Consider the following 27,450-nt stretch of genomic DNA (forward strand, 5'->3'; position numbering starts at 1 on the left):
ATTTAGTGCTCAGTTTGCTGTAAACTCGCCTCTTCACCACAGACACCCAGCACAAGTGCTGCAGGCCAGTCTTGGAGAAAATGTTCTGTTCTATGGCTCTGTCCTATGGAAAACCAGGAGTGAGCTGGGGAAGGAGGCAGGGGATGCCTGTGTTCCTTACCCTGCTGCCAGTGCAGCGGCTCTGCTCCAGCACACAGTGAGGCCCTTCTGTTGGGGAATATCCCAATTTCTGCTCCCTTGTCCTTTATCTTCCAAGCAGAGGGCACGTGCTGTCCCCTGGCCTGGCACAGGAGCAGCCCTCACTGGTGGCATGGTGGGATGTGTGTGTCACTGCCTGGAGCCCGTGGTGCTGCTGGCAGCCTCTCGATGCACTGCTTTCCAGAAAGTGCAGAATTGCCTTTTATTGTCAAGTATGCAGCAACTTCTCCTTTCTCTCACTTTTAATTCGTGCTCTTCTACCCAGCTGTCAAGGAGGTGTGAACGTGAGTCATCAAAAACACTTTTTTTCAGCTGAAGAAGGAGCCTGTTCATGTGAATCAGGTTTCTATTTAATCACTGTGCCATCTGTCCAGCCCCAGACTGATGTCTGAAGCTGAGTTAGCATCCCACATGGACGCACTCCCGTCAGCCCCTGCTGTCCCCGTGCCATGGGGCTGGCTGCTCCCAGCCACGCTGACCTCGTGTTTCCTCTTTCATCTCCTGGTGCCTGCAGGCAGACAGCCAGGTGGACCTGGTTCGGCAGCATTTCTACGAGGTCTCCCTGGAGTATGTCTTCAAGGTGCAAGAGGTCCAGGAGAGGAAGATGTTTGAGTTTGTGGAGCCTGTAAGTGAACACCCAGCCCTTTTCATCCCACAAAACTGCATTCCTGTGGGATGTGTTACTGTGTCGATGGGGAGACAGGCTGGGGCACAGGGTGTCCCTACGTCCCTGTTACTATAGGACAGGTTTGGGGGCAGGGGCAGGAGATGTGCTTAGGAAAAGCCCTTGGTGTGGGGCTCAGCCCCCTATACACAAAGCATTTCTTTGTATGTACTGTGGGCATCTCTGTTGTGAGGGACAGGGCCGTGGGGCCTGCTGACAGCTGCAAAGGGAATGGGCTCAAGTGGGGGGAAAAAAATAGAATCTGGAGAGACTGTATCTTTTACAGGGGAAAAGAGTGCAGGATTGACAGAACGAGGAAAGAATTGAGTTTTCTAGGACCTGCCTTTTGCTCACTGCTAAGTCCTCTGCTGCTCCTCTAGGAATCATAGAACCTCTCGGGTTGCAAGGGACCCCAAGGATTGTCAAGTTCCAACCCTACTGCCACAGGCAGGGCTGCAGCCACTAGATAAGTACTGGATCAGGCTGCCCAGGACCGCATCCAACCTGGTTTTTCTCATCTCCAGGGTTGGGGCATCCACAGCCTCTCTGGACCGCCTGTGCCAGCACCTCACCACTCTCTCTGTAAAGAACTTTCCCCTGACATCTAATCTAAATATCCCTTCCTTTAGTTTAAAACCCTTCTCCCCTGACCTATTATTATCTACCCGTGAAAAATACACGGTAGAGTCAAAACCTCCTCTGCTGTTTGCAAGGAGTCATTCCTTCTGAGTGAAGAATAGCTCTGAGTCCAGAGAAGCATGACCAGGCTGTGACTGCCTGGCTTGGTGGCACATCTCAGCTCCCAGTGCAGTTCAGAGTGATGTGGTGCAGAGGGGCAGAGGGGGGGGGATTTGGATATCAGTTGGGTCATTGGGGTTGATTGAAGCAGGAGGACAAACTGGGCTGGAAGAGAGAGCCGCACTGACAGTCTTGATTCATTTTGCCCCAACGCAGCTGCTGGCCTTTCTGCAGGGACTTTTCACCTTCTACCACCACGGCTACGAGCTTGCAAAGGACTTCAGTGACTTCAAGACAGAGCTGACCATCAGCATCCAGAATGTAAGTGTTTGTGTTGCTGTGCCTGTCTGGCAGAGAAAACTCGCACAGACTTTGGTAGGCTTTAATTGAGATGGTTTCTCTTTTTGTGTGTGCGTGCCCTCAAGCAAAGGGCTTGACTGTAATTGAAGCAAATTCTTCATTATAAATAACACTGTGCCACAGTCTGAGTGGCAGTTCTTCTGCACAGTGTCTCAGCCTTCCCATGGGTGCTGCAGGGTGTGTTCCTGTTTTGATTTGCAGACGAGGAATCGCTTTGAAGGAACGAGGTCGGAGGTTGAATCGCTGATGAAGAAGATGAAGGAGAATCCTCATGAGCACAAAAACATCAGTCCTTATACCATGGAGGGGTATCTCTACGTCCAGGAGAAACGTAGGTGCTCAGGGCAATGCGGTGTGTGGGTGCTGGAGGACACTGTTGGGACACAAAGGCAAATTTGTCAGAATGCAGAATGTGGGAGGGCACTGGCCCTGCGGTGGGCTGTTGTGGCATGGATCCGTGGCAGTGCTTGGCAGGAGTCTGCTTCCTCTTTCCCCTGAACGAAAAGGGGTAGCAAAGCTTGTGCCACCTGTAAAGTACAACAAGAATCATGGATAGAGAAACGTGTCGTGTTAAATGATGGTTAAACTTACAGGTTAATAATGGGTGTACATTGAAACTTTACTGGTTCTGGGGATAAAAGCTGCATTTGCTTTGCAGGTCACTTTGGGACCTCCTGGGTGAAGCATTACTGCACGTACCAGCGGGAATCCAAGCGGATAACAATGGTGCCATTCGACCAGAAATCTGGAGGAAAAGGGGTGAGTGTCACTGCAGGGCTGGAGGGCCTGGGCAGAGCTACAGGCTGCTGGGGCTGAGCCAACCTCAGCAGTGTGACACCGACACCAGCAGGTGGCTCACCTTCACTTCAGGCTGAGTGGGTGCCACATGGGGAATGAACTCTGCATCTTGCTCAAAAAAACAACTTCAGCAGATGTTTGGAAGCTGTCAGCTGCCCTGGCACCACTGCTGGTTTCCCGATTGTTTGGAGCCCCTCAGACACAGCTCTATTTCATGCTCCACTCTCTGTTCCGGTGTCTACATGCAGCTATTTGTAAGGACAAGATTACAGCAGCTGTCTCTAGTTACAGACTGGCCTTTTTCCTCTTGTCTTAGATCTGTCTATTTGTGAAAGGAGAAAGCTTTATAAACGGAAGCCTGTGTGGCTGCATGCTGGTCCTGCTCAGGTTGTCCCGACCACGAGGGATGTGCAGCACGCTGAGCAGCTTGTCTGTGTGCTGGGTGCCCTGCCAACCGGTGCAGTGTAAAGAGAGGGGGTCACCCATGGCTCTGCCTGCTCTTGGCCTCTCGAGCGCTCCTGGGGCTGCAGCTGGCATCAGATGGTGGTTCCAAAGCAGGGCAGTTCCTGAGTATGGAGTGGTGAGCCAGGCTGATGAGCTGCAGGGTGCAGGCAGCCCCCCCAGGAACAGCCCTGCAGAGACCGTTCAGATCTGTCTTCCTGGGTCCCTGCTGTGGCCCTAAATAGGTTTCCTGGAAAATGATGATGTCAGGGAACAGGGTGGTCAGCCAAGGTGTCAGCTGGAACAGCACAGAGTGCACAGAAAAGTGGCTGTCTCCAGGAACTCGCTCAGAATTTGCCTTGTATTGAGTCATCAGGGGATTTTAAAAACTGCAGGAGAATTTTGTGTGCTGGTGGAGTCTGGGCAGGGGTTTCCTCCAGCAGAGGACAGCAGTGTGCACAGATCCTGCCTGACCACTGCTCGTCATGGGGAAATCCAGTAGTACAGCTTGGATGCAGATGCCTGGATGGGAGAATGCTTTTGTCATTGCTTTGTCAAATAATAAACATCTTAAGGCATACTTGCTCCTGTTAAGAGTTTGTGTGTGAAGAATGCTGCCAAATATGCAGCCAGTGCCAGAGTGAAAATTGACAGCCAAGGTTATGATGCATTGTTCAGCAATGGAAAATAAAACTTTGCCCAAAAATTGTGGCCCAGCACTCCCTGCCTGCCTGAAACATGGGTTGTACGATACTCAGTGCGTAAATGTAATCGTCTGCATTCAGAAAGGATGGTTTCTTCCTTTTGGCCTAAGCATTCTGGATATATGTTAATGCATTTCTGGCAGGTAACGAGTGGCTGATGTTGCCAAAGAGCCTCTCTGGTTTGAATGCACTGGTTGGGGCCTGGGGGAAGGCATGTATGGAGGGATTGTTCTCCTTATCTGTGATTTTGTCTCTTCTCAGGGAGAGGATGAAGCTGTTATCCTGAAATCTTGCACACGACGGAAAACCGACTCCATTGAGAAGAGGTTCTGCTTTGATGTGGAAGCCGTGGATCGGTGAGTGCTGGAGCAGGTGGCTTTCCTGGCTGCTGCTCGGGTGGATTTGGTGTTTGCCTTCTGCTCCAGCCACACCGCCTGTGGCTGGGAAGCCTTAGTCCATGGGAACACGCTTCCCCTGCTGTTCCTAGCCAGGTGCTTGCAGGGTGTTGAGTCAGTGCTTCGTTTTACCGAGTTTACTTTAGGCTCTCAGAACTTAATGGTGTTGTAGCATTTTTGCAGACTCTGGGCATGTAAGGTAAATGGTCACAAGCATGGCAAAGTCGCTGCATGTGTTTTGGGATGCCTCTTACCTGCATGAGTTATGTGCTAGAAGAACTTCTGCTCTTGTGATGCTCTGCTGTAGATGTCGATGATGGAAATCCAGCTTGCATCTTTGGGCACTCTAAATTCACATATTTTTCCCTGCAATTATAAAATGCTTCCTGGCCTGATTTTTCCTTTGAGCAGCTGAACCAGACATACGTCTGGATTCAGTCTGTAGCACTAGGAACGAGAGCCTTGTCACTGTGTTGAACTAGTATCACACATGTGCTGTGTACAAACAGGAGAACCAGGCTGAGCTGCTGTTCTGAGCAGCCTTTGTTGGTCACTGCCTCGTGTTTTCCTCTCTGCAGGAAGTTTACATGCTTTACAAAAAGCCCTTTGCTGGCTGTAGTGTAAATGCAAGGAGGTCTCCTCCATAAAAACTCAGGTTCAGCAAAACTCAAGGTGCTGGTGCTGCTGGCTGCATTTCCCGGGCATCTGTCCGATTCATCCATGCCTGCCCAGCCCTTCGTGGTGGGGACACTGAGGAGCAGACGGGATTGGAATGGTCCTGTGGCTGCTGCTCGCTCTCTGTGGCTCTGCTTTCCTCCAGAAGGCTGCAGGATTTCTGCTGACGTTGGCATTTTTTTCCTCTGCCCTAAGGGGAAGTGTTGTTTCTTTTTTTTTTTTTTTTTTAAATGTGAAAATCAAAATAAACCCGGGAGGAGGAGAAGCCAGCCACCACAATAGCTTTCTTCTGTAGTGCTTTCAGAGCCAGCCGAGCCTCCCCTTGATGTCTGCAGCCTGCTGGGCACAGGATCAAGAGCTGCTCCAGAAATATGCCTGCTAAATGTAAATAATGGCAGGGGAGTGGCAACGGGGAAACCTGTGAAATTGCTCGTTTCACGTCCACGTTCCCGATTCCCTGCCTGAGAGGGCTGTGAGAGCAGAAAGCGCGGACTGACGGGCTGCTTTTCCCCAGCAGACGGGCAGCTCTGCGTATTTTTGGTATCAACATTTGTCCTGAGTGCTCCTAAGTAACAGCACCTTCTGAAACGGGTGAGCTGAGAGGAAGAGGAGGCAGAACTTTCTGCCAGTGTCCACCCCATCTCTGACCCACTCTGGAGCTGTGCCTCCAGGGCTGAGGTGTGGCTGTGGGCTTTGCTGGAGATCCCCCACTCCTGGCTGGCACTCCCCGTTGGCCTCCCATGGGAAGCAGCATGTCGAGGAATGGTTTTCATGCCAGCCCAGGACTGCGGGGGTTTGGCAGAATGTGGGTGCTGCCCCACAGCTGAGCTGTCAGGTGTGGGTGCTGCTAGGGACAGATGGGTGCTGTGGGGTGCTGGGCATGTGGTTTGTGCTGGTGGGGGTCACCAGGAGCTGGGATTGGATAAGGCTGCAGCTCCCCTCCTCACACAGACCCCAGCGATGGCATGGCTCTCACTAAGGGTGCTGCAGCACATCTGTGCCCACTTTGCAGCATGGTTTGTGCTTTGGACTCTTTGTCGTGGTCTGGTTGTGTTTTAGTTTTGGCCTATGGACCTTTTGTTTTGTGCGGTTGGTTTTTTTTGTCTCTGCTAATAAAGAAGTTAGAAACTTGATGTCTTGTTCTTCAGCTCCATGCAGGAAGTCTGGATGTGATTAAGGCAAACAGATCCCCGGGATGCTCCTCTGTGCCACATATGTGCTGTGTTTTGACTGTGAGCAGTTCTCCCTCTTTCTTTTCTGTATGCAACTTAAAACTTACACACCACGGGGACCACGTGAGTCCGTGCCCTGCCCAGACTCTCCATGGGGCTTGTTTAATTGATGCTAAGCCGGCTGGGCACAGAGCAGCTTATCCCTGCTTCGTTGTGTCTGGATGAGCCGCGGGCTCTGCAGCCACAGAGCAGTGCAGTGGGTCGGGGTGACACTGCTGTGTGCTGCTGGAGGCTGTGCTGCACCTGTCCGTGGGGCTGAGGCCAGCGTGCCAAATCCAGCACACACAGCCATGCACGCCTGTGAGCCCGAGCGCATCGCACCTTTCACTTCACTATTTTTATCTCCTGTTGCCGTGAATTTTGAGTAGCTTTTCAAACTGTTGATCCCAGTTTGGGAAGGTGCTTTAGGGCTCTGGGGGTGAAAGCAGGCTGTGGCTCAGCAGAGCCCTGCAGCCTGGAGGTGGCAGCCTTGGCTTTGCTTCCTTTGGTTGCACACAGGGGCACGGACCTGGGCTCTTGGTGTGCTGGGGTGGGCATGCAGCAGGGCTGGGGGCTCGGGCTGCTTTAAATAACGTCCAGAGAAGCTGTTGTGCGCTGGGGAGGATGTGATTTTTCTCCTCCAAGGATGATTTGACGCCCCTGAACTGAACGTCTTGAGCTTGGTCTGTTATTACAGCATTGCTTCCTCTTCCTATTGTTTGACAGGGAGTCCAAAATTCCCAATATTGAATATCTGAATCACAGAATCACAGAACTGTAGGGGTTGGAAGGGACCTCCAGAGATCAAGTCCAACCCCCCAGCCAACCCCCTAGGTTCCCTACACCAGGTCACAACATGTGATAGAGGCATTTTCTGGGGAGACTAAGAGCTCCCCAGCCCTGCCTTTGCTTTGCCAGTAGTTCTGGGGCTGTTAGGAGTGTTGTAGCTTGTAGCTGAGAAGACACTAAATACTATATATATATATATATATATATATATATATTTATATTTATATTTACTATATATTTATATACTTTGTTATACCAAAACAGACCTCAGAATGGGGTTCCAGCATCTGGTTGAAATATTCCCTCATGTGATGGACAGTGTGGTTTGCTGGTAATGCCCTTTTTTCAAACTAAACTAATTTGGAGTCTCTGTGCATTAAGTCAGTTTTATAAACAAGGTAAGCAGGGATGACAGCCAATGTCTTACCAAATAAGCCTCAGGAAGGGGAGGATCTTGTCTGGCTGATGACAAAGGCTTTGAAATTTAGGACAGTCTAGGTGGTTTCTCTGGGCCAGAAGCTAAGTGCCCCTAATAGCAATTGGCACTTATGGGAATAGGAGGTATTCAGTGTGTGGGGTTTTGGTCCCTTAGTGACTGATGGGAGCAGGAACTCTGCTGGTCCCGCTGTGCCCCGGAGCAGCTGGCATTGCTGCGTGCCCTTCGCTCACCGGCTGCTTTTGGTGCCATGCAGCCACGTGTGTTCCGTGGCTGGTGTCACATTTCCAGTGGCCTTTCAGACAAAGTAGTTCATAGGGAGCTGCTGGAGCTGCACAGCCCAGTCTGCACGGGGAGCTGCCCTCTGCGACTGATGGCAGAGCGCATCTGCAGCATCGAAGGGGACAGCTTGCGTTGTAATGAGCAGTGGGACCTGAACTGGGAGTCCCCTTATTCCCTGCCTTCCTCATCCCCTTCCACACCTCCTGTGCTTCTCTGCTCGTAGTGGGGCTGGAAGCTTCCTGGCCCTCCAGCCCTGTTATTAATCCATCTTTAGGCTTTCTCATTCGGCAGTTTAGATTGTCTCGATGAGATAAGCTGTTGCAGGAGTTGAAAGTTCTTATCTATTTCTATTGCTTTCATTATTTGTTTGTTTTTCTGGAAGGAGCAGCAGCTAGGGGACTTTCTCATTTTCTCTGCACGCTTAGTCATAGCTCTTTAAACCCAGGCTGTTTTTCACAAAAGCAGAGATATTGAGAAAATTCAAATTTCCTGTGTGGTCTCATACGGAAAAAATAGGTTTTAGATTGTGCCATATCAAAAATTTACTTTCTTGCAAAGTGCTTATCATGTTCCACTCTGGTCTCGTGCTCCTGCATCTTTTCAGTCCAGAAACTTTCCTTCCAATCACAACATTTCCCCATTGCATCGCAGAAGAAGGCAAAAGGCTCTTGGTGCTGGGAGGTAAATGCCTGCTGCAGCCCCCAGCACTGGGTTGGTAGGTTTGTTATCTTTGGGCCACAGAAGTCAGTGTTGATGTTTTCACTCTTGCTGCTGGGGTGAGCAATGCCACTGGGGCACAGGGGAGTCCTCTGCTGTGTGTGGCACATCAGGACCACAGATGTTTGTGTGTTAGGTGAGGGAGGAGGGATGGACATGGCAGGTTTATCTTCTGGGAGAGGAAGCCAGAGGAGGCCCTTCCCTGTCTCAGGCTCTACACTGGATAGCTGAGATACCCACAATCTGGCACACACACTTCTGGCAGCGGTTGATCTTTGAGGAAAGCCCTGACCGTGGGGCTGGCTGTGGGTGTGGGGCTGAGGACAGCTTTGTGCTGCTGGGGTGGGTGGGATGCTGGCCCCGCCATCCCAACCTGAGTGCGTGGCACCCCGTGGGCACGGTCCCAATGAATAATGGATGAGGCATAATGTGTGGGGTGCATTTAGAATGCGTCACAGCCAGGAAGATGGTTGTGCTCGGGAAAGTGGTGCAATGGATGCTCTGGCAAATGAGCACTGTGGGAGGAAATGCAGAGCTGTTTGCAATGTAAATGGATTTTTAATTCGGGTTTGCAGCCCCTCCCTGCACGCTGGTAAGTTTGGCTTTGAAGTGAAGCCCAAAGAGTTGTTATCGCTCAAAGGCAGAACAAACATTTTCACATTATCACTTCTGTCCTGTGCGCGGGGGAACCTGGCACGGGAGGTACCCGCGCTGTCTTTCTGGGACCTCGTCAATTCTCTTAGGGGCCAGTGTCAAGTTTACTCGAGTGAACAGTTTCAATGTGTTTGTGTTAATGTCTCACTGGAGACAGAGATCTCTATTTCCTTTGCCCTCCCTGGGTTGCTGGAGCTCCCCTGCCAGCCCGCCTGAGCTTGGGCTGAGCTGCCCACCACCTCCCTGTGCCAAGGGGGAGGGAGCTGCCCCCAGCCCATCTCCAGCCCCTTGGCCCCTCAGCCCTTCTCCTGCTGCCTGTCTCCCCCAGACCACGTTGTCTGCACAGCACTGAGCTTTGTTCCCTGTGCTGACAGCATTCGGTGCTGGATGTTGAGCGTTTTCTCTCTCAAATGGGGTGATGGTTAAGTGGTTTCCTCTTCCCTTCAAAATGAGTAAACTTCCAAACCACTAAGCTGGTGAGTATGGACTGACTCACCAATAGGATTAGCGGAGATCAAATACATTATGTCTGATTTACTTGGACCTGGATTTGTTGCAAGCCTGAGCATGCTGCTGCTGCTGCAAACCTGTGCTGAGCTGCCTTGCGCGTGCTGCGAGTGAGCCCTGGGGTTGGCTGGCGAGGGGTTATTTCTTTGTTCCTCGCCCTGAAGTACCGCAGAGCGATAGGAACGGGCCAAAACCACCACACCGAGCATCCCTGGTCACGCTGTCCTCTCTGACAGAGGATCACTCCTCAGAACTGAACAGCTTTTGTGCAGTGATCCTCTTCTGCTGGAACGCTTTTGGAAAGTGCAAGTTAGAAGTGAGCCCTCTTCCCAGGCCATGGGGGTTTCGCATTGAGTGGTCCTAAAGCAGGCAACTGCCGTGGCTCTCTGCCTCACCCCTGTGTGTTTCCTGCTGCAGGGCTGGGGCAGCTGTGTTTTGCTGGGTTGGGAGCTGCAGCATTACGCTCTCTCTGCTGCAATTCTTTCTGAGAATGAACCCTAAACCCCCCCAAGCATTGCTGCAGACAGCTCTGACAGCCACTCCTGCTCATGCTGGATCCATGCCTGCGTCTTCCCTGTTGCCAGGGCTTCTGCCCGCTCTCCTCCTGCAGAAATAGCAGCTGCACTGTGCTAATGCATCTGAAAATAGCCTGGAATGAAACAGACCAGGCCAACCGAACAGAAAAACTCATTGGATTTGCCACCTCAGCTGTGTCACTGAGCCCCTGCGGGTCCCGGGGTGCTGAGGGGCAACCTGTGTTCCATGGTGTGCTGCACCAGGAGCTGGAGGGTGCTCTGCTGTGCTCAGTCAGTCACGACTTTGGTGACAGAACAAGATAATTGAGCGTTAGCTCCTGGTGTGGGAAGGGCAGAGCAAGGTTGCTTGGAAGTGGTGGAGGTGGTGCTGGCCCTGAGGCGAGCGCCAGGCTGGTTTTGTTCCCTGGCCCCCCCTGCTTTGCGTGCCAGCACTTGGGCCTGTTCTTTCCCCTTCTCATTAAAGTAAATAAGCAGTCACGGAGTTGGTTTTAGCGTGTAGCTCGGGGGCTGTTGTGGGGGTAAGGGCAGGGGTCAGGGGCATGGCACGGTCACACTGATGTGAGCGTTTTGGGGACAAAGTGTTGAAGTTCCGGATGCAACAGAAGGTCCCCCCTGAGCTGGTGCTTGGGGTGGTGGGACATGGGGTGCGGGGACACAGGGGTGTCCTGCTTGCTCAGCTGCCTTCCGTGTCCATTACATGGATGTGCTTAGCCCAAAGGCAGGTGAGGCAGGTGCAGCGTCACAGAGTGCCAGTCATACCGTAAAACCACTGCAAATGTGTGTTGATTATTGGAGATGCCTTCTGCTCCTTTTTGGTCCTGGCTGGGACCTGCAGGGACTTCCCAGAGTGGTTAGGCTGGCATCAGCCACATCTTGCTGGGGCTTGGCGAGGAAGAAGATCGTCACCTTTCTCTCTCTGTCTTACACAAGAACTTAATCTGTGTCTTGTTTTCTGACCTGCAGTTTATTTATGGTATTCCCTTTCTCTCTGCAGGCCCGGTGTGATCACCATGCAGGCGCTTTCTGAGGAGGACCGAAGGCTTTGGATGGAGGCAATGGATGGCCGGGAGCCGGTGAGCAGAAACATTGGTGCAAAAGTATTGGAGAAGAGCGTGGAGAGCTCTTTGTAGCCTGGGGCAGCTCGCTGGCCACGAAGCAGGCAGCCACGCAGCGCCTGCCAGCCGGCGCGGGAGCTGCATTGTGGGCAGAGCATGCCTCTGCCAAGAGAATAGTTTAATCCTTTGGTTAAATATTTGAGGTAATACTGTATCTCCTGTGCTCCAATTGCTCGAAGGTGCGGTGGAAGGGAGGTGGATAGGCTTGGCCAGCACAAACACGCTGCTGTGCTGTGCTGAAAGGAAAACATGGCAAAAAGAGCAGTAGAAAAAAATATGCTGTAGATTTCCAGGGCTTTCTAAGTCCTGCAACTCGTCTGGCAACCGTTTCTGGGTCTTACGGAGAACTGCAGATCTTGTGTGAGTGGAGGAGTGGAGCCCATTCCCAGTACTCAGTGGTATTTCTTCTTGGTGCTCTGCTTGCTTCTGCTGTGCCAAAGCTGCACAGGCTGCCTTACTGCTGGGAGGGATTGTGGAGGCTTTTCAGAAAACTGAATTTTTTTATTTTGAACACATATGCAGACTTTAATGCTGAGTTTTCTGAGCTCTGCTCTGCTCTGACTGGGCTGTCCTGGATGAGTGCTGCAGTAGGCTCTGTGTGGGATGGAGTGGTCCCGTCCAGCAGTGGCAGTGCCCCATTGTAGAGCAGCCCATGGGTGCCAGGTGCAGCACAATGTGGGCCTCTGCCCTGGTGTGGTTGGGAGCATGCAGGATGTGAAAATAATCTTTGTAGGCAGCTGGAGCCACGACAGGACCATCCGTGTGTGTTTTTGAAGTAAATGTCTGCTACTGGGCTGGAGCTGGGATCTGGCAGCCAGAGTTGGGTCCACGTGGGGATCAGGGTAGCCCGGTCCAGCACAGCCCTGTGGCCTCAGACTGGTGCTGGTTTGAGCAGAGCCCTCCCCCTGCAATCCGCGGAAAGGTCTTTGTTTGTCAGAAAGCATTCTTTAAGGCCACGTGGATACGCACGGGGCTGAGCAGTGAGTGCTGGAAGGCACGTGCTGGGTGTAGTCGAGCAGCTTGCTTTTGAAGCACCTGCAGTGATTCATACACCTGGATGGCTGTGTGTGTCTGAGGTGCTGTGCTGTATCTCAGATGAAGCATTTCATTCAGGATTGCAGCTGGGCTTCAGCCTGGAATCGGGGATTCACTTGGCAGTTCAGGTGTGATGGGACTTTGGGGATTTCTGCTCCAAGCAGGTTAATGAAACCAGCCAAGGAGGCAGACTTACTGCCCTATGGGGCACCAGCTCTGCTGCTTGGCCACCCTCAGTAGGAGAGTTTCTCCTATACCCACTCTGAACATCTCCAGTTCCAGCATGTACCTCTTGTCTGCCATCCTGCCATGCTCAGCTCTGAGCCTGGCTCTGCCTTGTGATGCCTTGTTGGTGTGAGGGTCGCTCCCAGGTTCCCGCACTGCTGAATAAGCCCCTCTCCAAGCTGAGTGAAGCCCACTTCCTAACAGGGCATGTGCTGTGTGTAGCTTGGACCTACCACTGATGGTGATCACATCTTTCTGCCACTCCCTTGAGTCATGTTATGCTTCTGGGACAGAAATGCACATTTACACCTGCTTGCACACCATTTCCAAGAAGAGGAATTGTGAGAGATGCAAGCGCAGAGGACAGAAAAGAGACTGAGTATGCTTTGCCTGCCCAGGACAAGCCCTGCTATCTTTTTCTATCACCAACCTTGCTTGGCCTGCTCCTTTGGCTCTTGAGCCGAGTGGCTCTGTCCTGGGCAGCTGTGGTTGGAGGGCCCTCCTGTATGAGATTCACCAACCTCACCAGCGTGCAGGCTGTCTTGTTCCTTCTAGAATGAACTTCTGTCTTGAGTCTGTGTGACACCCAGATGCAGGATAATATTTTCTGTTTCTTTGCTAATGAAAAGTGTTGCTCATGATTTGAATCAAGGCTTATTCTCCTTCAGCCTGCTCACCTCCTTCCTCTGCCTCACCTCCAGTGTGAGATGTAGGTGATGGGACGTGAAACCCAGCCATTTGCAACTGGAGCTGCAGGAATACAGTCATCCAGTTACATTTTGACCTGCTGATGTTATCAGGATCTGGCATAATATCAGCCAGTGTGGTAGGGTAGGGTTGTAGAGGTATAGCCAAAGATTTTGAGCGTTTATGAAGCGCTACACATGCGAAAGGTTCTGTGAAGTAACAGATGCAGGATTGCCTGGATTAGCCTGTTCCAGGATCTGATCACATTAACTCATTCAAAAAACCCACAGGTCTTCATGCTGCCGCCTGTGGATTTCTGTTCTTCCCTGTTGTGCCCATCAGCTTGGGGTAGCTTGCTCATCCAGCACATCAAGGATTGTTGCTACTCATTGATGCAATACCTCCTGGCACTGAAGTGCTATGGGTGCTTAAACCTGGCCTTCCAGGTGTGGTGTGGGAGCCATGGGAACGAAGCCTGGATGGAAATGGGTCCAAGAAGCATTTTTCTGTGTGTGCTGACAGACAGGGTAGCTCCTTGTCCTCAGTTATCCCCCTCGATCTGTCAAGTGGATTTCTGATCTGTTTTGTTGAATTCTGAATTCTTGCCTTGCAACGTAAGGGTGTGGGGTGTTACCTACACTGCAGAGATTTCCTTGAGGGAGAGACAAGGATTTAATGTTTGGCATCTTAGAAGTATCTGTTCTCTTCTTTGACTGTAATTTTATAACCAAAAAAAAACCCTCGTGGAAAGAATGTCTCGTTTTCCTTTGGTTTGAATATTGAGTGTGGGAAAGATGGACGTGGTGGGGATGGTAATTCCGTGTGCAAATTCAGGCTAAGGAGAGATTAAAGTGCAGCGGAGTTTGTTTCTTAGTTTTAATTAAAAAACTAAAGCCAAATGTTGGATTGCATTGTAGGAAGATCTAAACATAGAATGTGGGCTACATTAGCTAAGACATTTGTCGCAACTTGAAAAGATTTATTATATCTCTCACAGTCCAAGCCGTCTCCAGATAGCAGTCGTCAGACTGTTAACTCTTACCACTTGCTATTAATTTGGTGCTGATTTTGGGTTTACTTCTGTGTTACGGAGGCTGGAAGTAGGAGAAAATGCTAACTGTGTAACTGAGCAATTGCATTCGTCTTTGTTAAGATACTCAGGGTGAGTTTCCTGTGTTTTTTTTCCCTCTGGTGATGCAGTTTGTAGTGCATACGGTGGAGGCTGGAGCGATTCTGAAAGCTGACTGGGGGCTGAGTCAGAAATAAAGCTGTGCTGGCTCATAGTGGTGGCTGTGGTAGGCTGTAGGATTAAGAGAGACGCAAATTAGGCTGTTTGCTTTCTGTCAAAGAACTGAACAAGATAAGCATTTTAGTAAGGTTATGGCTTCGCTTGCCAAGTGCAGCAGGCGTGCCAGCCAGAAGAGATGACGATGTCAGCGGTTCCTGCTGTTACCTTGCAAGCAGGTCGGTAGTCTTAGAAATCGTTCTCACATCAGTACCGATGGAATTGGGATAGTGGTGTTGGAAGCTTTTGGGTCGCAAAACCATTTCTTTGGGCAAACAAACTTAGCAGAGGATTAAGGGTATGAAAAGTGTTGAATGGTGTCCCAGCTGAGCTGTGCTAATACGTTGTCCGTAGCCTTAATTTGTGATGGAGAAGTTAGTGTTAAATGGCAAATGCAACATCCCGTGATCCTGTCAGAGGGAATAAGATTTGGATGAGAGCTGAGCAGCGCTGTTCTGGCACACACATCATGCTGCCCTTTGCTTGATTTGTTTTGTTTTGCTTTTCTTTTTTGTTCTTTGAGGCAGTGCAAGTCTATAAAAAAAATACAGCAAGCATTTTGTATAGGAGTTGGCTTTGTTTGCACTGTAAAGCTGAGGGCATCACTGGGGACGAACAGTCGGTTCTCTCTTGGGCCTCCTGCTCTCATGAGGAGGTGAGGAGTGCAGTGGAGGCACACCAGCAGTTTTTCCTTTCCTTCTCTGTTCCCCTTTCCTCCTCTTCAGTTCTTTGTAGGTTTGCAAAGGTGGTAACAAAGTACAAATCCCTGGTGGGCTTTGGGAGGCTGAAGGCTGGTTGCTGAGGTTGGTGGGTTTTGTTCCGGGCGACCCAGCAGTTGGATCCATCGCCCTGAAAGGGCCCTGCTCCTCTTGGCCCTGCTCCATCCCCCAGAAATAAATACGGTTTTTGCTCCCGTTCTGGAATGCTATTGCAGAGCATCACCTCTGTGAGGACCTGAAACCTCCTCTTGGTTCCCTGCATACCCAGGTTAAGTAGCATCTGCTGCTCCGTGTGAGGACACTGGGCTGCAGGGCCATCAAGCAGTGTGAAGCTGTCAGGTTTAGGGGGACAGGTCAAGTGACAGCTGCGGCGTTTTCTGCCTGCTGCTGGGACACCACCCTCGTGTTCCCAACCGGGAGCTGGGCCTGGCTGGAGCTGCAGTGCTGTTTGTTTCTCAGCACTGGGAACCTGTGATGTTCAGAAGTGGTTACTTCTGGGTTAATGAAAGACTAGATGGCAAGAGCCACAAAATGCTCTTAATAGAGACACTTGAAGTCTCTCAGGCCTTCCCTGGGTAATGAAGGTCATCGCTGTAGGTCATCACTTGGAGTTTATGCCATGCCAGTAGCTTATTAGCCCAATGAAATGAGATGCTTGTGAAGCCTGCATGTCTGAGCTGTGCGCCCACAAGCACCCGGAGCCTTGTCTCACGGGGCTGGACACTGCCAGGCGTTGCAGGGGGCTGCGGGCCCGTGCTCCGTGCAGGGCAAGCAGACATGGCTGTGGTCATGAAGAACCCGTTTCCCTTCCTGCAGCAGCCTGCAGGCGCTCCACCTCCTGGTGGCGACGGTGGCACAGAAGGCTGGCGGCTGGCGGCAGTGCGCCTTGCTCAGGGCTCAGTCTCACAGGCTCTCCCCACTCCTTGTGTTGCTCAGTGCCACGGATGTGGGGACTGCACAAAATGGAGCAGGGTGGCTGCTGGGGACGCCGTGCGGCTGCCTCTGCCTCCACTAGATGGCAAGCTGAGACCAGCCCGCTCGTGGCACTTGTGCCCTGGCGGTCTGAGGGCGGTGCTGTCCTGCTCGCCGTCGGAGCGGGGCACTTCGAGCTGCACGGGCCGGGGACAGTGATCACTTCCCAGTTTTTCCTCCAGTGCTTGGTGCAGCCTAAAACTAAAACCGCTTCCTTCTTGTGTTGTCCTTCCTCCGCTGCTTTCCCTGAAACAAGCGGTAATTTTGGGAGCAGGCAGTGTTTAAGTGAAGTAAGCCAAGTGTGGGTGGGTGAAGACCTCCAGAGCCTGCAGAACCTCTGGTTGCTTGCTCCCCCAGGCAATGGGGTCCTTCCCCTCCGGCCCTACAGAGCCCTCCAGCACCTGCAGGCCTGGCGTTGCCATGGTGACCATGGTCACCATCTCGCAGTCTGTAGGGATGTGGTCTAGTGCTGCCTGCGGGCTGAGGCCATGCTGGGGGCCTGTGGTGGTGTGCTGGGACCCTCCTTGGGGTCGGCCCGTGGCAGTGTTTGGTTTGGTTGAGTGGAAGCAACTGCAGTGAAGTGACCGGTACTGGGTAGCGAGGCAGCCGCGTTCCACCCCACTGGGGTTGTCCATGGTGTGTCTGCATAGGTTGAGGGAGGTAGGCTGTGGGCTCCAGAAGCTCCTACCCCATTGCAGCCCCTTGGCCGTGCCCCCTACCTTGCAGCAGCTCGGTGCACCGGGGCTCGTTTGCCAGTGCTGCTCTGGAGACATAACCGAGTGTTTTCATAGCAAACCCCAGCGCCCAGCCTCGCGTTCCTGCCCAACACACAGCACCTCTCCTCCCGCCTCCACCTCACGTATTGCTTCTGGAAATTCTTTCTGGAATTGTTTTTCATTTTCTTTGTCTAATTATACAAAATGGTAAGAGATTAATTTCCCAGTGGAAATGATGTCTTTTGAACTCAATCCAGCGCTTTCAGTCTTGGCATTCCTGTCGTTTTGGTTCATTCCAAAAATAAATTAACTTGAAGGACTTCTGTTGCAGCCTGGGGGGACGGTGGGGCACGGGGGGCACGGATTGCCACCCCCCTTGTGTTCCACTATAACCAACCGGAAGCTGCAAATCTGCTTTATCGCTTTAATTCATTTCATTTCCAGCCCCTCGGAGGTCACTTGCCTCTTCTGTATTGGTTTTTGTGCTGGGCTCATTAGCTCTGTGTCTGAGTGTTTCCAGCAAAGCTTGTAAAACCTCCTGCTCCCTGCGCTGAGGATGCGGTGTTTGCAGCGGCTGCAGCTGGCGGGCAGGGCTTGGGCTGATAAACATCAGCAGCGCTTTCATCCGAGCGTGATGGCCTTACATTGCGCCCCAGACAGTTACTGAGGGAAGTGCATTTTTGGAGGCGGTAGGAAAATCTTCATCCCGAGCATCGCTGAGTGCAGATGGTGGTGCTGAGCTGTTTCCTCTCTGCACACGGGCAAGGCGTCGGGAGCCATCACTGCATGTACCCGTTGGTGCTCCCAAGCATTTGCTCTGTGTTTGTCTGTTCTGCTTTTTCTATGCCGCTCTGACACAAATGTGTGACTATGGGCCTTCCAGAGAAACATGGTAATTTGTGTCTGTTTTATCTTGAGGTTTTTTGTGGCCTTCATCCTGTCTGGGTTTGTTTGCTTATGGCAAATTCTTTCTTTCTGTTCCACTTTCCATGACCTGGTTCGTTGCAGTCACTCCATTTCTCCATTCTGCGCTGAACAGAACATCCTTCCCCTCTCTGCCCCCTCTCAATCTCTAGGTTTCTATTGTTTGCTTTTTCTCTTTGCCTCTAATCAGCTCCTGACCCAGACAACCTAGTGAACTTTCCCTGAACCAAGGCTGCTGTCTTACCCATGTGCTCTCACTGCCTGGGAGCTCCTGCAGTGCCTCTGACAGCAGCAGCTCAGCTGGGTGAGGTGGGCAGAGCCTGGCCCAGCACAGTGTCTGCCTGGTTTCTCTGCCTCCCACCATTGGGATTTTTGGCAAGAAAGCTTGCTTGTTTTTCATCCTTTGTCCTTTTTGGGGACACGATGGTAGAAGAGAATCAGCCTAAACTTTCAAAGTCAGTGATGATGTCAGGTTCTGTGTTAGTTTTTGTATCATTTGTGCTTTTACCACAGCCCCCTTGTTCTCCCTTTCCTTTTTTGTAACTTGTTTTAAGCCTATGAGTGATAACTTTACATTGGGATTATAAGCTTTTCTTTTATTTCTAAAGCACTTAAGCCAGTGAGGTTCTAAGGCTTGACTTCATGCTTTTAGGTACGGCTCCAGCCAGTGCTGCTTTGCTGTTTGCTATCTTACTGAGTCAGGATCACTGCTGCCTTGGGATGTCAGGATTTTGTCCCTTCTTTAAAAAGCTGATTGGATCATAAATAGAAATAAATAAATAAATAAATAAAAAGAACGAGAAAAACATTCTAGATCATCTTGAAAAGAGATAAGAGCCCTGAGGACTGCTTTATAAACCAAACCCACTATTCCACACATCCACGTTTGGAAAGTTTGTGACTTCTTCCTGCAAATCCAGGAGCTCTGCAGTGGCTTCAGTTTCTGTTTTTCATGTCCTTTGAGTGAATGGCTCATTGTTTCTTTAATGCATTCTTTGTGGTAGCCAGCTTTGGCATGACAGTTTTCTTTGCGGTCTGCGCTGCGCTCAGTGGCTACAAAAGTTGGGTTTTGCTCAGAGTGGCAGAGCTGTCCTGACACGAGTGGGTTCCAGCCTCTCCTCAGGAGCTGGAAAAGATGCTGGCTGTGCCAGGGGAGCGTTGGCCACTGCTGCTGTGCCGTTGCCTTATCTTGCTGCTGACACCCGCTGAAGCTGACAGCAGTGAGGGCTGGGACTGGAGCATCGGCCTGGCCGCAGGATGCCGCGCAGCATCCACCTTTTGTGCTGCACCCACAGACTGCTGCAGCACAGAGCGGTTCTCTTTCATTCTGATTCAGGCCAGGAGGTGAGCGTGGTGCTGAGAGGTACTTGGAGTTTGCTGAGTCCGTGGGGAAGGAGGGCTGGTCGAACCTGGACTGCTGCTTGCTGGCGACACGTGCGGCGTGTGTGTGAGCAGGACGGATCCGCTGACGAGCAGTAACTTGTTCTGAGTCTGGGCTCGGGCGGGGGAAGCAGCTTAAGAAACGGTTGCAGGGTGGCTGCACTGAGTGATTTCGTTCCTGCTTTGATTTGAACCCAGCTGCCCACCCTTAGGCCGTGTCTGTCTGCTTGCTGGCAGCCTCTGCGGGGAGGCACGAAGCGCCATGAATGGAACACCAAAGAGCGTGAGCTGCTTGTCTTTCTCTCTCGTGTCACCTCTGTTATGGAATATTTGAGCAGAAGATTCAAGAAGCATCTAGAAACTGAGGGAATAACTTCATATCAGTAGAGTATCAGTAGAATTCTCTGCTGGTTTTAATGGATTATTAAGAGTATTTTTGCTAGTCTAAATGAAAAACTGAAGTAGTCAGTTTGTTGTGCAATCAGTTGTAAAACTTACCACTTTCTCTATTGCCTGTTTTTATTGGTCCTTGCACTTTTTAATAGCAATCTACTGTCACGCCACAGTCCCACCATAGTCTCTGACCTAGGCTTCCTCCTACTCCTATTTGCTGTCTCAGAAGAAAGCCTGCCCTTCAAAACTGTAAACAGTTTGATTGTCCTATTTCTGCTTTGCTGGCCTCTGTGCTGCCTTGGGTTTGCTGTCCTGGGCAGGCCTGCAGGGGAGGCAGCAGCCGTGTGGGGCTCAGGGTGCAGAGCCTGCTGGGTGCCACGTGCTGCAGGTGCAGCCTGTGTGTGCCGTGTGTGCATGGTGCCGTGTGTGCATGGTGCTGTGTAAATGCTTGGGGTGAGTGGTTTCCTCACAGAGCTTATTTGTGGAATTCCAGGTCAAAACCAGCAAGGCCTAAACGTCATGCTGCAGTTTTGGAGAGGGGCATTCAGGCGATATGAAATCTCCATCGGGCTGCCTCCCAGTGCCAGGGGCACAGTGAGCCCGGTGCTGCACAGCAGGACCACGGCGTGAAGCCTCTGCGCTCCCAGGTCCCTCTGTCTCCTCCCATTCCTGCTGGCTTCCTGCAGAGCAGGGGGTGCAGTCAGTGCACACCTGGCCTGACGGGCAGCCAGCAGCACGAGCAGCTGTGCAACCTGGGGCTAGAAGTGCTCGCCACAAAGATGTTGCAGCCTTGGCACCAACCCACCCAGCATTGTTTGGAACAACTGGGCAGTGAAGAACCTCTTTTCACCCAGCAGGAATGCAAGGCATGCCTATGTTACAGTTATTTTAAAAGTGAAGATGACACTGTTATTTAAAGTCAGGTTGGTTTTGTGTTCACACTCCTTGCTGGTGGTGGATGTTGGGTGGAGGAAGGGTGTGTGTGAGATAGGCAGTGAGGCTGGCTGGGCTCCAGCAGGGCTCTGCATACTGTTGCTCGAGGATTCTAGAAAATTTATGGGCAGCTGTTAAACTGGGAGAAATTTTCACTTTTAGTCAGACTCCGGAGTGACCCGAATATATCTGCTCCACTGCACTCACTTAGAAATGCTGCTCTGTGAGGCTATAAGAGCCTCAGTTATTCCAAAAATGTATTTTTCTAAACCGGTTGACCTTTAGTTACATTGTTCTGGAGACTACTGTGTATCTAACGTGCTTTGTGCCCCCTTGCTTCCATCTACCCTCTTTCTGTTTGTAAATTTCCAAGCTGTCTGCAGCTCGGTTTCCTTTTACCATTTAGATGGGGCGAGCTGACAGTGTGACCCCAGGAGGTTCCTCCTATGGCTGCCCAGGTGATTTTTTCCTTAGGTGACAAAGGCAGTGGTTATATAAGTGAGCTGAGCTAAGCAGTGCAGCTGGCTGGCGGGCAGCCCACCCCGCTTCAGCTTCGGAGGCTCTTGGGAATGCCTGCACTTGTAATAAAACGTGGGCTTGTTTTTAATTAGAACCATCATTTAGTTCAGTGCAGAGACGCAGAAGAGCAAAGACCCATTTAGAGGATTCAGACCCCGAGATGCCTCTCTTTAATAGACCTTTTCTTGCTTTTAATCAAACACAGGCGTCGGTGGAAGTTCTGAGCTGAAATTTGTGCTGGAAGAAGGGAGATGGAGCGAGGCAGGGCAGTAGCTGTGGCTGCAGCACGTTAGTTCAGTGCTGAACGGTAGGTTGGGAGGGGAGGAAGGAAGGAAGGAGCTGCCAGGGACCCTGGGCCACCCTCTTCCAAGCGAACAGCCCTCATCTGAATGACATAAAGCAGCACTTCACAGCAGGTTTCTGCTGCCCTGCCAAGTCTTTCGCTTTGGAGGCGAGGCGTGTTTTTTCCTCCCTTCCCCCTGCAGGGAGGCCTGCAGTGATGTGGGCTGGGAGAGATCTTACTCCTATCTGTGCTGTTCTGGCTCACAGAGCAAGGAAGGTTATTTCTAGCCACAACACAGTGTAGTCTAGCTCTGAAAATCCTGCTTGTAGTACGAAAACCTGGCTCTCGGACAAAAATAGAACAGGGTTGATAAGGCAGAGCCAGAAACAAGGGCTGATTTCATCAAGGTTGCCAGGTGTCCTGCTTTTAACAAGGAAATATGCTGCTTTGTACATGAGCCTTCCTGCTCCGTGCTTTGCTGGCATCCTCCTGCTGGGCTGCGTCCCAACAGAGCAGCTCCTCTGCAGCAGTGCCAAGGCTGCTCGGGCATCGGGTGCTGAGGATCCTGCCTGGCATGGCATGGACGTGTGCTGATCCTTCTTTTTTTCTCTGTTTTCCTTCCATTTCCCCCCTTCCCTGCAGCAGTAGAGGTCAGGGTTTCAAGATGCCTTCCCCTCCCCAGGCATGCCCAAACTGTCTCATGACGGAGCCCAGGTGCCAGGACCCAGCTCTGGGCAGTGCTGTGCTTTCTGAAGGGGATGCAGTGATGGCACTGAGCAGCACGGGGCTGATGTGGTGCTGCACCTAATGACCTTCAGCTCTGTCTTTTGGGACGACAGCAGTGCTCCCTGAGCCCAGGGGCGGCAGCTGGCTCTGGGTGTTCCCAGGCTGGCAGCTGGGGGGGGCAGGGCCCCATCCACCTCTGCCTGTTCAGCCTGTTCTTCTGGTGCTGGACCAATCATTTGTCTGGCCCCACTGTGAACCTGGTGGCTGCATCACCAAGTGATGATACCACTGCTAGCTGGCTTGATACCTTAATTTTCAGCTGTATCAGTCTCCCTGTACAACTGCACAGAAGACAAGACAGAAACACAATAGTTGCCATGTGTAAATAAGTCAGTATTGGCAAGCCTGGCCAAAAGAGGTAGATAACTCACAGATGTGCCTTGCTCAGAAGTCCATGGAAAGCACTTTCATCCAACAGCAGTTCGAGGATGTGAGTAGCTAACTCCTGCTGTTTGCAATCAGGAAAAATGTTCCATCCAATTATACTAAAATTATGCTTGAAGATACAATTTTATCGCTTTCTTTTTCTCTTGAGTTGCTGTGAAATAATGGAGTATTTGGCAATAAAAGCAGCAAAAACAAAGTAATGCTTTCGACGCTGAATATGTGCTAAATAATTCACGGAGGCTTTACTCTCTTGAAATCATTCTGAGTTACCCAACATCTTGAAAACCTGTTTGTCATTTACAGTGTGTTTGCTATGGTTCATCAGAGGGCTTTTCTGCATGCTGCTGCAGCTGTGAGTGAATGCAGGAGTTTGCCTTCTCTGGTCTTCTCCCGAGCAGCGTTGTGCTGGGGGCCTTTTTTTGTCCAGGGATTTCCATAAGCCTTTTCCTCTATGGTCAGTGCTTCTCAGGCTTTTTACTCTTTGTGTGGGGTTGGGAAGAAGTATCTGTGGTTGATCCTGATGCATTTCAATTTCTGTTTTGCTCTGGAGATGTTGAGAATGTTAGGATCTGGACTGTGGTAAAACGATTGAGGCTTTGTTGGAGTTCAGGTGAAGACAGTAAGAGAGAAGACTCTTCCAGGCAGTTCTGTTCCCTCTGTCTCATGCAGGGCCATGGAGCAGTGGGCAAAGGGCTGGGCAGGAGTCCCAGCACGCAGTCCTTGCTGTGCCACATAGTGCCTGGCCTTGGCCCAGGTCTTTGAATAAACCTGAGGGGTGGACTCCAGCTGGTATGCTGTTTATGACCCTACTTTCCCCTTTAATTTATTTAAAAGTTCCAAAAATGTGTGTGTTTTGCCTTTCCATATCTTCACAACTTGCCCTTAGGTGGCTGGCAAGCCAGTTGGACAACCAATGTGGGAACGTGATGATTTCTATTTATAAATTTTTGGCTTCTTCATCTTCTGAGCTGAAAGTTGAAAAACTCGTTCATGGCTGTTTTGAGAATTTCTGACTATGAATCACAAGGAAATTGCATAATGTTGCAGCGCTTCCTTCTATTGCTCGTGGCTTTACAAACACCGCTCCTGCGGGGAGGCTGGGGAAGCACCTTCTGCTCTGAATGCGGAGCCTGGGTGGAGGAGCAGGTCCAGCACCAGCAAAAGGACTGCATGGATCCTGCCGTCCTTCCAACCACCTTCCTGCCAGGTGGTTGGAATGATGGGATCTTGCTTCCTTGGAGATGGAGATCCCTCCATCTGTGAGGGCAGAGCGGGGCTGCTGTCGGTGGAGGCTTTCTGTCAACCACTGCTGCCTCCCACCTCAGAGGGGCTAGGCAGTTTGTTGCTCTAGTTTTTAGCCATCCGGGCAAAAGCTGGTACTGATTCTCAAATACTGATACTGATGTCAGGAGCTGTGCTGAACGTTGTGCAGTCTCCAAGGGTTATGGCTTTGTTTGGGTCATTTTGATTTTTAAGTAAAAACCTTTTCTGTTTATGGAATGTGGTTGTTTTCTGCAAGGCTGTGTGCAAACATGCAATTGCCATGTGAAAGCACAGTTAATTTATGGTGGAGCTTGATAGACTTTGTGGCCAAACCAGTGTGAAACCTGAAATGAGGAAATAAACATAAAATTACTCAACACCTTCTTTTCTTAGTTCCCCTTCCAAACCCCAACTTACTTACTTCTTTTTTCCTTTTCTTTACCCACAATCCAGCTTCACCCCAAGCAGCCCACAGGCAGGCAGTTGTTGGCTGTTGGCTCTGTGCTTGCTCATGTGTGCCATTTACATAGGAGTAGGTTGTAAAAACTGGTGAATTAGACTCTTGTTGATTTCCTTGTGTGCGAGCAGAAGCTGGTATCAGGCTGCAAATGGTGACTGCAGGAGAATTTTAGGATACGAATGATGGATCTTAGAGGATTTTTGATAAAGAAAATCTACAATTTAACCTTTTTTTTATTAGCCACAGCTGCAAGGTAGGTGGGGTGTGGTGGAATTGTAGGGGATGGTGCAGGTGGAGCATGCACTCCTATCTGAGCAGCTTGGTTTGCGCCAGCAATCAGTGCGGACTTGGGCATGGTGAATAGCAAGAGCCTCTTTACAATTCAGCACCGTTTTGCTGGGAAGCTGACGTGTGTGAGGCAGGATCTTAGGATCTTGTGCTGTAGGCCCTGCGTATTACCGAGGCTGTTTTGGAAGCATGGAGTGTCGATGCCTATGGAATCAAATGGGGCTGGATGAACTTTGCCACGCCAAGGCCCTGTGCTGGTACCTGCTGGCCACCCCTTGGAAACTCTTGTCCCAGAAGTCTCTTTCTTCAGAAGGCTTTAGGTGGTATAGCAAAATGTTTCTTTTACAAAGTAATGTTTGTTTTGGAAAAGGGGAGGATATTACGGGATCAGGGCTTAGTTAAAACCTTGATGTTGTAGAATGATGTTAATGCATTACCACTGACATGGATAAAAGGTTTGTCCTGAACAAGATGGGTGTAGGATGACAGCATCTCCTTGTTTTATGGTTGCATAGTTGACCTCTGGATGAAATTTCCCTTATAGTGTGTGCATATTTTGCAATTAATGGCACGAGTGTGTTGTGTTTCCTTGTCTGTCCTTTCCCTTTTTGTAAAGAACAGTCTGATGATTAATAACCTCTTTGTGGTTTTGCTTAACCAAACTGGAAGAACAAATATGCAGGCAGACACGTTTCCCCCTGGAGCTGTGGTGCTGTGCACCATCACTTGGAGCTGCAGGAGCAGTCCCAGAGAGCTGGGCAGTGCGGGCAGAGTGCGGACAGCAGGCACTGAAGCTGCGTGGGATCCCAAGGACAGGAGCTGGTGTTCACTGTGCAGGAGGTGGCTGGGCTTGGACCACAGCCCTGGGCACAGCAGGGTGCTGGTGTCCAGCTCCTCTGGGATAGATACGGCAACCTGCTGATGGAGCATGATGCCTGACTTGCCCTTCTGTTCTATGCAGTGCTCAGCTGTATGCCTGGGCTCCTGTGAGTGAGCTGCAGCAGGGGGCTCGTAGTGTGAGTGGTGACCTGAGGAGGGGTCCCGTGCCCTGCAAGCCCCCGGTGGGTCGGACTCCTCTCAGCCCGTGTCTGTGCTCCCTTCAGCAAGTCTCCAGTGGTGAGACTGGGACTGGAGAGGAATACATCTTACTGGAGAGCTGACCTCACAGCCACGGCTACAAGGCGGCCCCACGGGTGGAAAGCCTGCTGTGTGCTTCCTTCCCTCTTTTCACTTATTTTCTTTTCTCGGTACAAATGCTGTTCCTGGAGGAAAACTCACTTGCTGACTCTGGCTGTTTTTGCTGCTGAATCATCCCCCAGTTTCCAGGTGTGGGATGATGGCCTTTCTTCTGCAAACAAAAACCCACTTCGCCCTGTACTGCACAGACCCATTCCCTGGGGGCAGCTGGGGAAGGTGCTCCTTGGGAATGCTGCAGGAAAGGTTGGTTTTGGAGCCTGGGAAACACCTGGACAGCAGCACCCAGGAGCTGCTTGTGGATCTCCAATCCTTGGGGTTAATGTCGCTAATTGGGAGCTCTAACTGGGGCATGTCGTGAGATGCATGGTTGTGGCTCAGGGCCTCACTGCCACCCTGCTGTCCCGGATGCTCTGCTCATTGCTGCGTTGTGCGTTGCTATCAACAGTGCTGCTGGAAACTTTCCTTCCCCACCTGCTATTTCTGGACGCAGCATGTGGTTAAATCAGAGCACCAGTCCCTTGGAAGAGGGCTCCCAGCTTTGTTCCCTGCGAGAGGAAGGGTGTGCACGCCGATGGCTTTGTTTAGCAGCCTACACAGGCATTTCTTCCTGTTACAGTGGATGCTGCCACACTCAGCTCCACCTTGTGATGCTGACAGAGTGCTGTGTGTGCGTTTCAGTTTGGACTCTGGGTTGGTGAAGGACTTTTGTTGTTTTTTTTCTTTAACCATCTTCATCTGTTGAGGTTGAGAAGCACAACCTGTTTGAAGGCTGACCTCCTCAGCCATGGCTTTCATTATGCTGGGCTTTTAAACCATGCTTAAACTGTGATTAATGCCCTCCGTTGACATTTTCCCCTGTTTTCTTCTACCCAGTAAAGCACTGCTTTCATCTGAAGTAGCCTGGCTGTAATTGTGCTCAGTACAGGAGGATGAGGAGCAGCATTCAGACATGGGATGCCATCACAGTGCTGGCTGAGGGCGGCTCATCCTGCTGCAGTTCAGCTCCTCTGTGAATTCACGATGTTTCCTTTCCTCTTTGCCTGACTCATTTACTCACTTGTAGGTACAAGTGAGTGGGGATGGCTCCCTGATTCTGTGATTCTGATTCCCTGCTCCTTGCCCAGCATGCGCCCCCCAGGTGCTACTGTAGTGCCCATAAGATATAAGGAGAGTCATTGGCTTTGCAAGGTTATGTCCTTTATGTGTTTGAGAAGACTTCAGAAGAACAGAATGCCCACCTCTGTTTTGTTTCAAAGCCCATGAAGTTTTCATTCCCACCTAGCCTGTCCCATTCATCCACAGTTCTTTTTGGAAAGTGTTCTGGTAGTTGGTACAGCTCTGGCTGCTGCAGTGTGCCATCCTGAGCGGGGAGCTCTGTGCTGGCCTGGGGGTCTGGCTGGGGGGGGACCCTGAGCCCAGGCCACTTCCCAGCCACAGCCAGCATCTTCACGAGACTTTCTTCTTGTGTTTTCCAGGTCTACAACTCGAACAAGGACAATCAAAGCGAAGGCAGTAAGTATATATATGTATATGTGCATATTTCTTTAAGCAAACCCTGTGAGAAATGAGCAGGCTCCTCCATCTGCTGCAGCAGGGGTGCTGGTGGCATCCTGCAGTCAGTAGCAGCTTTTGCCTGGCAGAACCAGAGCCTGGAGGATGAGCTTGCTTTTTCCAAGGGGAAAGTGGAACACAAATGTAAAGACTGTGGAGCTCTTACCTGATTGAAATTGTCAACAGCACCCCTTTAAAAACAAACAAACAAAAACAATCCAACAAAA

The 27,450-nt window shown here is 51.0% G+C and overlaps 1 protein-coding gene across 3 annotated transcripts in view; it reads left to right on the forward strand.

Annotated features, from left to right (window-relative positions):
• The window catches only part of ARHGAP26 (Rho GTPase activating protein 26), a 99,504-nt gene that overhangs the window by 19,901 nt on the left and 52,153 nt on the right, over window positions 1-27,450 (forward strand). For all 3 annotated transcript variants that reach the window (XM_085236862.1, XM_085236859.1, XM_085236861.1), the window contains exons 6-12: window positions 713-823; window positions 1,817-1,921; window positions 2,162-2,291; window positions 2,619-2,719; window positions 4,165-4,259; window positions 11,100-11,178; window positions 27,148-27,184. In XM_085236862.1, the coding sequence (XP_085092988.1) occupies window positions 713-823; window positions 1,817-1,921; window positions 2,162-2,291; window positions 2,619-2,719; window positions 4,165-4,259; window positions 11,100-11,178; window positions 27,148-27,184 (658 nt within the window). The remainder of the gene's footprint in view (window positions 1-712; window positions 824-1,816; window positions 1,922-2,161; window positions 2,292-2,618; window positions 2,720-4,164; window positions 4,260-11,099; window positions 11,179-27,147; window positions 27,185-27,450) is intronic.

This window comes from Meleagris gallopavo, chromosome 15 (assembly GCF_905368555.1).
Source record: "Meleagris gallopavo chromosome 15, MGAL_WU_HG_1.1, whole genome shotgun sequence".
Taxonomy (NCBI): Eukaryota; Metazoa; Chordata; class Aves; order Galliformes; family Phasianidae; genus Meleagris; species Meleagris gallopavo.